Source organism: Triturus cristatus, chromosome 6 (genome assembly GCF_964204655.1).
Source record: "Triturus cristatus chromosome 6, aTriCri1.1, whole genome shotgun sequence".
Taxonomy (NCBI): Eukaryota; Metazoa; Chordata; class Amphibia; order Caudata; family Salamandridae; genus Triturus; species Triturus cristatus.
Genome location: NC_140589.1, coordinates 908,900,740 through 908,915,786, shown reverse-complemented (window position 1 = coordinate 908,915,786; position 15,047 = coordinate 908,900,740). Strand labels below are relative to the sequence as shown.

General features: G+C 46.4%; 1 protein-coding gene across 1 annotated transcript in view; it reads left to right on the top strand.

The window, feature by feature from the left end:
* ENPP1 (ectonucleotide pyrophosphatase/phosphodiesterase 1) overlaps window positions 1-15,047 on the top strand; it is a 519,644-nt gene that overhangs the window by 311,150 nt on the left and 193,447 nt on the right. The window contains exons 11-12 of the mRNA XM_085611568.1: window positions 2,254-2,326; window positions 13,156-13,264. Of these exons, the coding sequence (XP_085467694.1) occupies window positions 2,254-2,326; window positions 13,156-13,264 (182 nt within the window). The remainder of the gene's footprint in view (window positions 1-2,253; window positions 2,327-13,155; window positions 13,265-15,047) is intronic.

The following is a 15,047-nucleotide window of genomic DNA, read 5'->3' as shown; positions in this document are numbered from 1 at the left end:
AGGTTTGTGCAATGGAAGAACTCTTTGGTCCGGGTTTGGATTAATATGCTTAACTCGGATTTTAGGTGTATGGAAGACGATTATTAATTTGCTGACCACCACCTCCTTCCTTTTACCTAGATGCTGGGCTGTACACTCTGCAAACGACTCGTGTCTCCTCAAGCAGTTCATGTCTTGTGTGAATTGGTAGTCCACACACCATGGAATGGTACATGATGTACTTAAGAGATGCTTGGCATCGCTGTAGTTGTATCTAAAAAGGAAGTTCTGCGACAAGTGGTAATGGTTCCTCTCTGGAACACTTTCTTGAGTGCTCCGCGAGCAGAATCCATATTGGAGCATGAAGATCTGTACTCCGAGCCCTTCCTTTTCTTCCCGAAACCACTGGAACAAGTGCAAACTCACCAAATTGCAAGGGCCTCTGTATAGGCTTTGACTCTCAGGGGTAATGTTTAACTGCTAATGTGTAGTTTTAATGTTTGGTGGTGGGGTATAAAACTCGCATAAAGTAAACCTTTAAATAGTATAATTACTGATTACTTACTTGGATTTCAATTTAATAGAATCCAAGTATAATAAAGGGTGCAAGTACTCCATACACCTTTCCTAACTGTGCATAACACCTTAAAGCTGCCTCTGCTCCTCGCTTTGGAAACCACCGCAGAGGAGGAGACCAGGTGATACTAGTATTTAACCCCTTCCTCCACCCTCTGCACCGCCTGCTGCTTCACCACATTCTGAAAGTGACCTAAGTAGCCAAGGCTGGTCTGCAGCTCTGGATAAAGCTGCTCTCTGTGCCATAAGGGGGAGAGACAGAGGGGTGTGCAGTTGAGGAATCCAGCGCTAAGCTGCTGCCCACCCAGGAGTTGTATTATGAACAATGCCCGCAGCCATATCCCTGTTTTCCAAAGTTTTAATATTGCCCGGATGGTGAGGACCTATAGCTGGCTTTATTGGTTGGCCTGCTACGTGCCTTGGAGATCGTTTTAAGGCATATTATGATTGGTGTAATATACCAGCACAAAAAAGAAAGATACCCAGAAAGATAGTTGAAAAAACATTATTAGCCTACTTACATTTACAGATTGTATCTTTTCTCGGGTGTATAACATGGTTCATTCATGACGGCTAACCGACTTGGCAATAAAGTTCAATTGTGATGTCTGCATCACAGTCCTGAATCGTGCCATGTGAATTTTGACATCCTAACATACTGAAGGATCATCCCCAGGCCAGCTTTTTAAATTTTTTTTTGCTTATTTAATAATTTATCAAGGAATTTCATAAAGTTCTTCATGTTACCCTTTCGTCAGTTCATTGACGTGGCGTAGTTCAAGACCCATGAGTCTTTCAATGTGTAGAGTGGACATGTCTCTCTTGACATAGGAGTAGTTTTCAATCCTCGGCCTGTTGCCAGGCCTAAGTTTCACGGAATGGCTTGATAGATTAAATTTATTTTGTTTAACTTTGTTTTTATTATTTTTATCAACATACTTGCATTTTACATTACAATACAATTCAGATCTTAGCTTTACAGAAACAAAACACTTATGACATTGGATATGTTGGTCATCATCTTCTGTTACGGATCTCTTGTACTAACAATTGGCTTAACAATGTAGCGTACCGTTTTAAATTATGAGTAGTATGAAAACATAACATGTAACATTGTACCCTACACCCAGATCACTTACAGTAGAACTACATATTTCCACAACGGCTGGATAGATTGAATTTAGATAAATCATAATATACTTTGCAATCACAGCCATTTTCCTGTTTAAGAATCCATGTTGATCTTATTGCAGATGTTGGGAAGTGGGGCCAGGGGTGTGTGTGGGGGGGGGTTCAAAGCGCACAGTGTGTGCTTGGCTGATTTTGTAAGCTCAGTGTGTGAGCACAACAAGTCTTCATTAGGAAGAAAATGGATCCACATGTGCCATGTACGGGGAGCCAGAAGGCCCTCAACAAACTTTCTGGAGCTCTGAAGGGTAGAAAAGGATGAAGTGTTATGTGGAGTAAGAGAGCTGGGTGAGGAAAGCGGTGGAAGGAGAGGTGGATAGTGGAGAGGGAAAGGGGGGCATTAGATAGAGGTTGGAGGAAGGGAGCTGGAAAGGAAATATGAAAGTATACTTGTTTTTGTGTAGTTTATGGAGTAGGTCGTTCTACTGAAGTGATTTCAATGTACTTTGTATGCATTCATCGTTCATTATTTTCACAAAACATGACATATTTTGGTACTGTTTGATTTAGACCAGACTTTTACACTCTGTATTTAGAAGAGCCAGATTCATCAGGACACAGTTCGGGACCAGTCAGCAGTGATGTAAGTAAAGTACCTTTTGTATTGGTAATCCGTAGTCCTACGATGATGTGTTTTTTTATGTCTAAAATGTTATTACAGTTTGGGTCTAAGTTGCTTTTAGCCATTTCCATAAATTTGGCGCCAAATCCAGGCACCCTGAAATACCTCAATCCCCGTGTTACACCATACTAAAGCTCTCAGTCTTCTAACTAAAGACGGGGAAAGAGTATGACAAAAAAAAGATGTGCTATTTTCTTTAAATAATCTTGGTGTTTGGATTTAAGCCTTTAAAAAAAACATACATTAGTACTCCTTTGAGCTTCTAAGGATCTTAATCTTACTAGTTTGACTGTCGATATGTTCCTGATAGCCGCAAGACTTATATAGTGCGACTTGCACCAACATGCCGACAAGTTCAAGTAAAAGAAAACAAATTCTGGTAAGAACACCAGAAACACATTATTTTCTTAAGTCAGTGGGGAGTAGGGTGGAAGAGCTTCCTCCATGTCCTGGTTTGCTTTCTTTTTTTTTTTTTTAAGTTTTGTTATAACAAGCAGCATGCACAATGCACTGACGTCAAAGCAAAACAAAAGTGAAAGCAAAGTGTGGTAATGGGGCGGTCTGCCGTCACTTTTGATTTTTGTTAGAGGGTATAACTCTTCACCCCGCCATAGTGAACTGTATGGAAGAGGCAGCTCTGGAAAGAAGAGAATGTCCCCTATCCAGCACTGTCTCTCCCTAGTGGATCCTTGCTTGGGGATTGCACTGTTACTATGATCACCCAAGCGAAGAGCCACTCCACTAACTGCGGGGGAAAATGTTGTTGCGAGGAAGAGTAGCACCCTCGGAGCATGAGCCTGTGCTTCCCCACCTGACTAAGGCATAGGGCTTTCTATACTTAGAGTGCAGAATGCCCATTAGACACTAGGGTATAAAGAGTGCGAAAAAGGTTGTGAAGGAGCCCAACCAGGCATTGGCCCATAGTCTCTCCCCAGCCCCCACACACACGCTCACCTGGGGTAGATAGGGGATTTCAAGCAATTTTTACCTTGGGGACAGAAAGCTCAGTAGACATTGAAGAAAAAGCAACAAAAAAAGAAGGGGTTACCTACCCAGGCCTGGGACCATGCCCCCACCCCAGAAAGGGTGCACTAGACTTTCTGCGACACTATGTGTGGATGGGATGGGCTTACCTCAATTTTTCTCACTCCAGGCGCTGCAGTCATCCCACTAGGAACATTAAAAACACCCCCAAACAAATTGGAAGGGGTGGCCATTCAGGCATCAGGCTGTGCCACACCCTAGAACGAGTGTAGTAGTTTTTGCTGTTCCCCAGTGGGCGATTGGGTTTGTGTACCCCCAATGTGCCCCCCTAGGGAACAGAAAGCTGAGTAGACTTTACGCAAAAAAAAAAAACACAAGTGGTGAGAGTGGTCCACCCGTGTTTCGAGCGTCCCAACATTGGCTAACATTCTTTTTGCCCTTCCTGATGGCTGATTGGAGGGTTTGGGTATTCACCCACCATCTGCCTCCCAGTGGGCAGAAAGCCAAATAGGCACAAGGGGAAGAAATAGTGATAAAAGGATTGAGAATGACCCGCCCAGATATCGGGCAGTACTGCACTCCTAAAGTTCTACCTACCCCATGGGGACAGATTGGGTAAGGGTTATTACCAAACTGATCTCGAGGAGGGGCAGAAACCTCACAAGATACCAGAGATACATATATTTAGGGAAAAATATAGGATGTGAAAACGGTGCTTATTCACAAGATCTATCCCTACTAAACCCAGGCATATCTGAAAACTAGACAGCAGGTGGGTCCTGGGTGGTGTGACTTGCATAAATTCTACTACCTTTTCTTACCCAGAATGCAATAAAAACCTCAATTTGTCTGAAATCACACATTTTCTTTACAGTTCTGGAATACGCAGTTATCCACAAAATTCCTGCCAACCAACATTCCCACGCCTCTTCCGATAAAAGCGGTACCCCACTTGTGTGGCTCGGCCTAGTGCCCGCTGCAGAAAAGGTTCCAAAATACAAGGTGGAGACATCAAATTTACCCATCAAAATCTACCCCTTTGGTGGATTTTGGTCCCTGGTTTGGTCACCACCCAGAGAAACCTGCTTAGGTGTCATATTCTCGCTCCCCTCCTCGCTTCCTGACGAACGGAAGCAAGGCTTTTTCGTCTGTAACGAGACTCCTCCCCCCTACAGACTCCAAACAGGGTAGCAGTCTAGTAGCTGAGGTCGACACAGCTGACGCCACCGGCCGGCCAGCGCTTCCGGCGGATTGGGTATTTCAAAGCGGAAGACGCCCACATCAGCGCTTCGGATCCTTCCACGGAGCTTCGCAGGATACGCAGGAGCATAAGCGAAGGCTCTACCTGCAACCAGACCCTCCGTCTGGACCGCGCAAGGGCGCCCACAGATACTTCCATCAGGACTCGTGTAGAGTCACGCTTACTTTGCTTTCCACATCAGCGCAGGAGCGCTTGAACCCGGGTCTTTCCGCGACTCGTGCGATGGCACGGAGTCGCACTCACTTTACCCCTCGAAGTCAGCGCAGGAGCGCTTCCATCCTGGTCATTCCGTGACTCGTGCGACGGCACGGAGTCGCACTCACTTTGCCCCTCTAAGACAGCGCAGGAGCGCTTGTTTCTTTCACGCTTGATCTTGTCCCGTTACAAAGCGCAGGAGCGCTTGACCCTTTCCCTGGCAGCTCGTGCAAACCGCATGAAGTCGCACACGCCTTGACCCTTCACCCCAGCGCAGGAGCGCCTTCTTTCAGGTAACCATTGAGGAGAGCATAGCTAGTGTTACTAGTGTCTGCCCACTGTTTAAGGTGCATATGTCTGTTCCCCTGAAATTGGTGCAGTTGTTACACCTGTATCCTCTCTATCGTTATTAGGTGATATCAGCACCAGACCCCAAGAACCACGGGAGGTGCCCCAGCACGACATCTACCAAATCACCCTCAGCCGCTTCCTGGCAGCCTCCCCCAGTTCCCTCTTTGACCTGGTTAGTGTATTTGGTCCTTCCAGGAGGAAAAGGGCGCAGGAGGGGGTTGTCCTTGTCATCCCCGTGGGATCTCTCCACAAACAGGAGGTAAGAATTGTGGGGACCTGACAGAATCCGAAGCCCACGTTACTTATCCCACCCGGGCAACATGGACAACCCCGACGTTACCTTACAGGACATAGCAGCCATGTTAGTCAGTATCCAAACTGAGAATCGTAGTCTGCGAAACGACATAACTACCTTACAAGGGCAAGTAGGTGCGGGAAACACAGAACCTTGGGGTACCTCCCCTACATGTCATCCCCGGCACGAAGGAATATTGAGGCCTCCTATATTCAACCCGGGGGGTCCCCCACCTACTCTCTCGACTGCTTCCCCACCCGTTCAGGTCATAGCTCAACCCACGGCACAGCTGGCCGCACCAGAACGTTTCTATAGCGATAGCACGAAATATAGCATATTCCTTAACCAATGCCACCTGCACTTCATGGCCAGAGCAACTGCTTTTCCTGATGACGCCTCCAAGGTCGCCTTTGTCCTATCTTATTTGGGAGGCGACGCCGCTCAGTGGTCCATTCCATTGGTGGAGAACGATGAACCTCTGCTATACAACTTTCCGGTTTTTAAAGAAACCATGCGACGTATGTTCGCCCGCCATACGTTTGTGCAAGCCGCAGACAACTAATTACTCAATTTGAAACAGGGCAACACAGACTTGCTACATTACATTACCACTTTCACTCGTCTAGTGGTGGAAGCCCGCTGGCCAGAATCAAAACAAGTGTCGGTGTTCTATAGGGGCCTACGCGATGAGTTGAAAGACCTCATCTCTCACATGACCGACCCACCAGAGGAGATCGGCCCATTCATAGATATGGTAGTCAGACAAAATTATCGCCTACAAGAGCGGAGAACAGAAAAAACCAAAGGAGGGGAGGCCAGAATCTCTGTGTACAGAGACATACCAAAACCCCATGATGCTCCTGAGCCCATGCAGATCGGAGGTGTCCGTGCTCCCTTAACAAAAGACGAAAAGGAAAAAAGACGGAAACAGAACCTATGCCTGTATTGTGGCAAGAGCGGCCATTTCGTGCGGGAATGTCCTGCAAAACCCCGCCAACCCAGAGAGAGGACTCCGTCAGTTCTCCCGATCACCCGAGGAGAAGGGCTGGGAAACAGGACCTCCCAGTAGTAAACGGGGTCTGTCTACTGGGACTGTTGGCAGAGAAAAAACAGACCCCTACCCTTTGTGCCGACCACCATCACATGGGCGTGCCGGCAGTCTTGCAGTCATCGACAGGTTCATCATGGCAAGTCGTAGCCTTGATCGACTCAGGAGCAACCGGAAATTTCATCGATGCCCAGTACATGACGGGCCTGGGCATGCAAAAATGAACAAAAAGTAAAACCGAAACGGTGAAAGCAGTGGACGGCACGGACTTGACCTCAGGACTAATCCGATACCAAACCGAAGACCTGCAAATGGTGCTGGAAAACCAGCACACAGAGACTATCGCCTTTGACATCATCGATGCTCCTCAGTTTAGGCTTATATTGGGCCTTTCCTGGCTGATGCAGCACAATCCCCTGATTAATTGGGCAACCGGCAAAACCGTATTAGACTCGGTCCATTGTATTCGCTATTGCTACCCCTCGGAGAAGAAAACCGTTACTAGGGAGGTCCAGGCCTGTACACTGCCACGGGACGGGATGGGAACAATCACACACGAGACAGTACCCATGGAATACAGAGACCTGGCTCGCGTCTTTGACGAACAAGGTGCCAACACCCTACCTCCACATCGCCACTTCGACTGCCGCATTGATTTAATCCCAGGATCCACGCTTCCCTGCAGCCGTGTTTATTCCCTCACAGTGAAGGAAAACGAGCACCTCCGCGCCTATCTCAACCAGTACCTACAGAATGGGTTTATTCGCCATTCCAAATCTCCCGTCTCTTCCCCCCTCTTCTTCGTGGCGAAGAAAGAAGGCGATCTACGCACGTGTATTGACTTTAGGGCGATGAATGCCATAACAATTAAGAGCAGGTATCCTCTACCCTTATTACCCGACCTACTGGATCAAGTGAAAGATGCTGCCATATATACAAAGCTGGATTTACGAGGGGCCTATCATCTTGTCAGAGTCCGTGAAGGGGATGAGTGGAAAACCGCCTTCCGAACACGGTACGGGTTGGTCGAATATCGGGTCATGCCCTTCGGACTCTGCAATGCCCCAGCCGCCTTTCAATATTTCATTGACGAGGTGTTAAGAGAATTCATTGACAGATTCTGCATCGTGTATATCGATGATATACTGATTTACTCCGCAGATATGAAGGAGCACCTCCAACATGTACGAGCGATACTCCAGCAACTGCAGCAACACGAGCTGTATGTGAAGCTAGAGAAGAGCGTGTTCCACACCACAACCGTAGAATTCCTGGGACACATTCTAACACCGGAAGGCGTTCAAATGGATTCCAGAAAAGTTGACGCCATATTGCAGTGGCCATCCCCAAGCTCCGTGAAACAAGTCCAAAGGTTCCTTGGATTCGCAAACTACTACCGACGCTTTATTGCGGGCTTTTCCCGGATTGTTACCCCCATTACATGTTTGTTACGTAAAGGGGCACGTTTCCTATGGAACGCCAAAGCAGAACAGGCTTTTCAAGAATTAAAAACCAGGTTCACCTCAGCTCCGATACTGAAGCACCCTGACCCTAATCGCCCCTTTATAGTGGAGGCCGATGCCTCACAGAATGCCGTAGGGGGTGTCTTATCACAAAGAGAGAGCAAAACCAATCTGCTCCACCCGATAACCTACTACTCCAGGAAGCTACAACCAGCAGAATGCAATTACTCCATTGGAGATAGGGAGCTCTTGGCCATTAAAACAGCGTTTGAGGAATGGCGACACTACCTGAAGGACGCTAAACACACGGTAACGATCTTTACCGACCATAGAAATCTACGGTTCCTTCGGTCAGCCAGAGCCTTAACGGCGAGGCAACTACGCTGGACACTATTCTTCAATGAATACGATTTCCAGATCACCTACCGTCCCGGGAGGGAGAACGCCAAGGCTGACGCCTTGTCCAGGCTAGAGGAAACCGAAGACCAGGCACCCACCACGGACCCAGTACCTGTTATTCCCATCCGATGCTTCCAGGGGACAGTGACCTCCTCCTCCTTCTTAACTCATCTGCACCACGATTTAAAACAAAAGAATCCGAAAGACTGGATCGGAGACATCCAAGGCCTTACAGAAGAAGATGGATTCCTGTTCAAGGAGGGGCGGTATTACTTACCACTACCTACCCACCAGCAACAAGCACTAGTTCTGTGCCACGATCACCCCCTATCCGGTCATCCGGGATACCAGAAGACCAAGGACCTTCTTCAACGACAATTCTGGTGGCCTACCCTGAACCTTGAGACACAGGCCTACACAGATCGCTGCACCATCTGCACTCAAGGAAAGACAACCTCACAACCCATGGTAGGGCTGTTGCATCCCATTCCTGTTCCCCCTTGCCCGTGGCACACGGTCTCGATGGCCTTCGTAGTGGAACTTCCTAAGACCACCATGGGATACACTACCATCCTTACTATCGTGGACCATCTAACAAAAATGGCACATTTCGTACCACTGCAACGTCTACCCTCAGCTGCGGAATTGGCAACCATCTTCATGCAGAACGTAGTACGACTACATTCGATTCCGTTCAGTACTGATAACAGACAGAGGAACTCAATTCGTGTCCCGGTTTTGGACGGAGATCTGCTCTCTTTTGCACATGGAAGCACGTTTGTCATCCTCCTACCATCCCCAAATAGATGGGCAGGCAGAGCGAACGAATCATACCATGGAACAATACCTCCGTTGCTTGCTGCTTTCCTTTGAAACAGAATGGTCCAACGTGTTGTGGATGGTGGAGTACGCCTACAACAACAATGAACATGCTGCCATTGGGGTTTCCCCGTTCTATTGTCTCCAAGGATACCATCCCAGAACGACCCCCTGGGAAGAGGCCCAGACCTGTGGAATACCTACCATACAGGAGCATCATGCCTTCCTCCGCACCGTATGGCAGCAAGCCTGATTCGAGCTAGCCAAAGCCAAAGAAACGTACAAACAACATGCAGATAAACACAGGCAAACCAAACCCACCTACGTAGCGGGGGATAGGGTGTGGGTGTCTATCAAGAACCTCAACACACGGGGACCCAAGAAACTATTGCCTTGATACATAGGTCCCTATCCCATAGCACGGGTTATCAATCCGGTGGCCATGAGGCTATCACTGCCTCCTCACATGAAAGTCCATCCTGTCTTTCATGTCTCTCTATTACGTCCTGCCCATCCCGACTGCTTGATAGCAGAGCCCCCTCCTCCGGTTCCTGTGGATGACCACGTGGAATACGAGGTTCGGGCCATCCTTGATTCCCGTAGAACAAAGGGGAAGCTCTTTTACCTGGTGGATTGGAAGGGATATGGCCCAGAAGAACGCTCCTGGGAGCCCCTTTCACATGTCCGTAACGCACCTGCCTTAGTTCGTGCCTTTCATACTCGGCAACCCCAGAAACCCCGTCCAGTTACCCCTCTTTGAACCACGAGTTGGACTGTTTTAGGGGTGGGTGCTGTCATATTCTCGCTCGCCTCTTCGCTTCCTGACGAACGGAAGCGAGGCTTTTTCATCTGTAACGAGACTCCTCCCCCTACAGACTCCAAACAGGGTAGCAGTCTAGTAGCTGAGGTCGACACAGCTGACGCCACCGGCCGGCCAGCGCTTCCGTCTGATTGGGTATTTCAAAGACGAAGACGCCCACATCAGCGCTTCGGATCCTTCCACGGAGCTTCGCAGGATACGCAGGAGCGTAAGCGAAGGCTCTACCTGCAACCAGACCCTCCGTCTGGACCGCGCAAGGGCGCCCACAGATACTTCCATCAGGACTCGTGTAGAGTCACGCTTACTTTGCTTTCCACATCAGCGCAGGAGCGCTTGAACCCGGGTCTTTCCGCGACTCGTGCGACGGCACGGAGTCGCACTTACTTTACCCCTCGAAGTCAGCGCAGGAGCGCTTCCATCCTGGTCATTCCGCGACTCGTGCGACGACACGGAGTCGCACTCACTTTGCCCCTCTAAGACAGCGCAGGAGCGCTTGTTTCTTTCACGCTTGATCTTGTCCCGCTACAAAGCGCAGGAGCGCTTGACCCTTTCCCTGGCAGCTCGTGTAAACCGCACGAAGTCGCACACGCCTTGACCCTTCACCCCAGCGCAGGAGCGCCTTCTTTCAGGTAACCATTGAGGAGAGCATAGCTAGTGTTACTAGTGTCTGCCCACTGTTTAAGGTGCATATGTCTGTTCCCCTGAAATTGGTGCAGTTGTTACACCTGTATCCTCTCTATCGTTATTAGGTGATATCAGCACCAGACCCCAAGAACCACGGGAGGTGCCCCAGCACGACATCTACCAAATCGCCCTCACCCGCTTCCTGGCAGCCTCCCCCAGTTCCCTCTTTGACCTGGTTAGTGTATTTGGTCCTTCCAGGAGGAAAAGGGCGCAGGAGGGGGTTGCCCTTGTCATCCCCGTGGGATCTCTCCACAAACAGGAGGTAAGAATTGTGGGGACCTGACATTAGACCAGACATTTTTTTAAACTAAACACCCAGAAGAGTCCAGGATGCTCTGACATGCATAGATCACACTATGTTTTCCTACCCAGAATGCACTGTAAACTTCAAATGCAGGTTAAAATTGCACAGTTTTCTCACATTTCTGTGAGTGAAAGTTTTTGAATCTGCAGAGATCCAAAAAATTTCAACAAACTAGCATTCCCACTCTTCTCTCAATAAAACTGGTATACCACATGTGAGGCTGGGCCTAGCACCCACGTCAGAAACTGATCAAACCAGGGACCATTAGCTTTTAGCCGTCTGTTTGCAAAAGACCTATTGTAGACCATACTGAAAACTTACACTAGGCTTAGAGCCTGAACCCTGCTTAACATAGTTGTCGTCTTGCACCATGGTAGCTGTCTGAAGGTGAGGCCTAACAGCTATCTATTTATTCTCAGCTGAGCTGGGCAGAGTTACATTCTTCACTTGACAAACTGTTGCTAAAACATTCAGAAAGCACACTGAGGGGTCCAAGAGGGATTCAAGAGAAGCTAGAAGAAGCCAGGTATTAGGAAAATGGTTTCTTAGAGATGACTTTACTGAAATCTTTGCTGTCAACCACTATTGAGCTTCCCACAGCATAAGTGTTTTAATGAGGCATATAGAGGCACCGGTCATCATAAGCGTCTGACAGTATTAGCCACCCTATGCTGTTGAGCAGCACCTCCACTTAAATTACTCCCTTTGTGGCAGAGCACTTTTTAGGCATTGGAAGGAATCTATGATGTAGTAAATGATCTGAACAAATATTGTGTGTTGGTGTACTAGCTGAAAATGCATATTTCCACTCTAACATAACATAACGTGTATTTGTAAAGCGCACGTTCACCCAGAGGTCTCTTGGCGCTGAATAACAGATGTTCATTGTTACCCAACTCAATGGTACTCATTTTATCGACCTCAGATGGATGAAAGGCTGAGTGGACCCGTCTGAATTTGAACCTGTGACCATGAGGTCGAACACAGGCCCCTGCAATGGACGCATTCGTTCACTGAGCCACCAGACCCGGCTGAATGAAAATCTCCTCCCTCTGACCTGCATATGGGTCTAGTGCAGTAAATCCTCTCAAATTGTAAATAAGGGCAATTATGTCTGGTTCACAATAGTTAACAAGTTAACTGGGATTTCCCACATCTGGTTGGAAAAGCCAGCACCCATTTTGGGCTTCAACTTTTTGAACACTGCTGCTTTTGTTGAAATTGTGTTCATATGCTGATACTTTTGATGGTCATCTGTTCTTTCTACCGTGACCTCATCCCTGCTTTTTACAGTATCGAAACCTCTCAGACAATTGACTTACCACATGCTTAAAAAACATATGTATAAATGTGTGCGTTACATCGCCTCGGGGAGCTTGACTCCTTGGCTGATGCTGGGGAAACGACGTCACTCCATTTTCTGCGATTCGCAGCTTTTATAAATACATTTCCAGACTCACCCAAAACCTGACCCTCAAATGTTCATCCATAACTCAATCATTGATAAACGAGATTGACTGGCATCCCACAATTGGAAGTGTAGACTTTACACACTGACAATTCAGGGTGACCGAAACATACAGCCATAGTTAGTTCTGTTTTGCTTGCAAACTCCCAATGTGTACAGGGGCAACTTTGTATGCAAAGCATTTTTACTGAAATAAAGCATTGTTTATAGAAAATAGTATCACTAATATTCACATTAACTAATCAATCAATCAGTATCATCTGTATTCGGATACGGATACATATCCATAAAAGTACAGACAGACAGCAACATATGCAATTAAAATTCCAGCAACAAAGGGGCAATTAAAATTTCCAATTAAAACTGGTCCTCCGGTAATACAATGCACAAAATGATAAAAATTAACTAAATATTGGTTGGGTAATGTATGATTGTGTTTATTATGTACATGATGACTGAGGACATAGGGCTCAAGCCATCAATGTACGTGAATTGTATTTTGGGACGTTCATCGTCTATAGCATGCTACCTTTTAGAAGGAATAGTGGACAATATTCGACAATTCTCAAAGCTCACATGCACCTAAATGTGTATGATACATTTATCTGTCTGGATGCATTATTCGTGGGCACTTTAGTTTAATTTGGATGTAAACTTGTGTTATACAAAGAGCACAAAAACATGTTTCCTCGTTTCCAGGTAGTTCGCGCCCTGATGAGGGTGGACAACATCGTTGGAATGCTCCTGAACAGTCTTAAACAAATGGGCTTGCACAAGTGTCTGAACCTTCTCCTTTTAGCAGATCATGGTAATCACGTGAATTTTTATTTTTAAGGTTTAGTTTTTTTAAATTATTCAAATGATCATGCATTTGACCGTTTTATTTTTCTTGTTTTTGCATTCCTCTATTATTTTATAATTTGTAAATCACAAGATAACCTTTTTCGTTTGCCCCTAGTTTTATCGCTCTAGGGAGCTGTTTCAGCTGCAGCCAAGATTTTGAAGCTGTGTGCCTCTTGTATTCGCATCACAGGCACACATAGTGTTTCTTAGATTTGGCAGTTTGTGTTCTTGGTCTTCTTTGTTTGGATGTATTTTCAAAACAGTGGGCCGAGCTGTTGTCTTTGTTTTATGGATAATCTGTAAATTGTCTTTAGTGAAAACACGGAGCAGCTGTAAAGCAGCCCCTCCGTTTTTTCACTGAATGGGCTGCCCCAATGGCAGCGTGAGTTTGCAGCTTCCCTGGGAGCAGTGCATTCACCATAATAGTGCGCATTTTCATTGTTTGTGCCGGGTGCACCATTTAAAAGATGCGCCCAGTCCAAACAATGAAAATGCGCCTTGTCTGTTAGGGTATGATGACACCATACCCTAATAATGCTGGCTCCTATGTCCATTTGAGCCCCAACCCTCTGCCCATTGATGGTGACCCACTGCCTATATTCCAAGTAGTGGAAGGCATGTGGACTTTGGTCACCATCTCCTTCTCCTCTAGATTTACCATGTAGTTTAATATTGCTGTCCCCAGATTTCAGTTAGCCTTTTGTGGAGCAGTAAAAGCTTTGCAATAAGCTCACACTTTACTGCAAAATTGAATTGAATCTTTTAAAATATGTAAAAATGTATAAAACATGAGTATTCACTTTGTGAATGGATGCTCCCGGGAGACCAATCATTTTTGTTTTTACATTTTTATTTGTAGAGCGCTAATAAACTCCTGTGAACAGGCACTTTTACAAGTTTAAATTAACATCCCCTAACAATTACAAATGGGACGTTGAATGACCCAGTGGTAAAAACTATCATTGCAGTCCTGCTGGTGATGCACGTTGGCTAGACAAATGCCTGTGGTTGCTCTAGTCAGATTTGCCAACCAGTACCTTTATCTATAAAAGAACCAGAACAAACTGATATTCCCATCAACAATAGGCCAAGCCCTGGACTCTCTGATTATCTACAAGGGCACTGATTAAAAGTCTTGAGTGGAAATCTGATGCTTGGTAACTCATATTACAGCACATATCCGAATTCTGAGTCATTGAGAAAAGTCTGCAAAGAGAAATTGCAACCCCTTTGTTTTTTTCTGTTAAATTTCAGCATTCTTCTCAAATGTACCTTGGGAAAAATGCACACAGTATGTAATTCCCATTTTAGAGTGCTGCATTATAGATTGCATTTACTGCACCGAGTAAATTCGGAACCCCAAGGTATGGGAATTCTACACACATATGAATTCCCTATCTGGGGCACAGATAATCACAATCCGAGCGTTTAACCTCCAAAGCACAGGATACCTTTCCAGAATTGTTTCTCTTCAAAACTGGCCAGATACCCAATGAGAGGCAAAAAAGTATCTTTCTAGAAAATTAGAAAGAAACTCATTCGTGATAGATCTTTGCACTTTGGGGGCACCCCAGTATGGTTTGCAAACAGACAAGGGAGGTCTTTCAAGCAGTGGAAAAGCATACAGACCAGGAGGGGAATTACCCTCCCCCTTATCAAAATGTTTGTGAATTATTTCATAGCACCATTTGATTCTAATAGAGCAGAACTATACAAACTCAATCCCCAGAGTGGATTCTTTAGCAGTC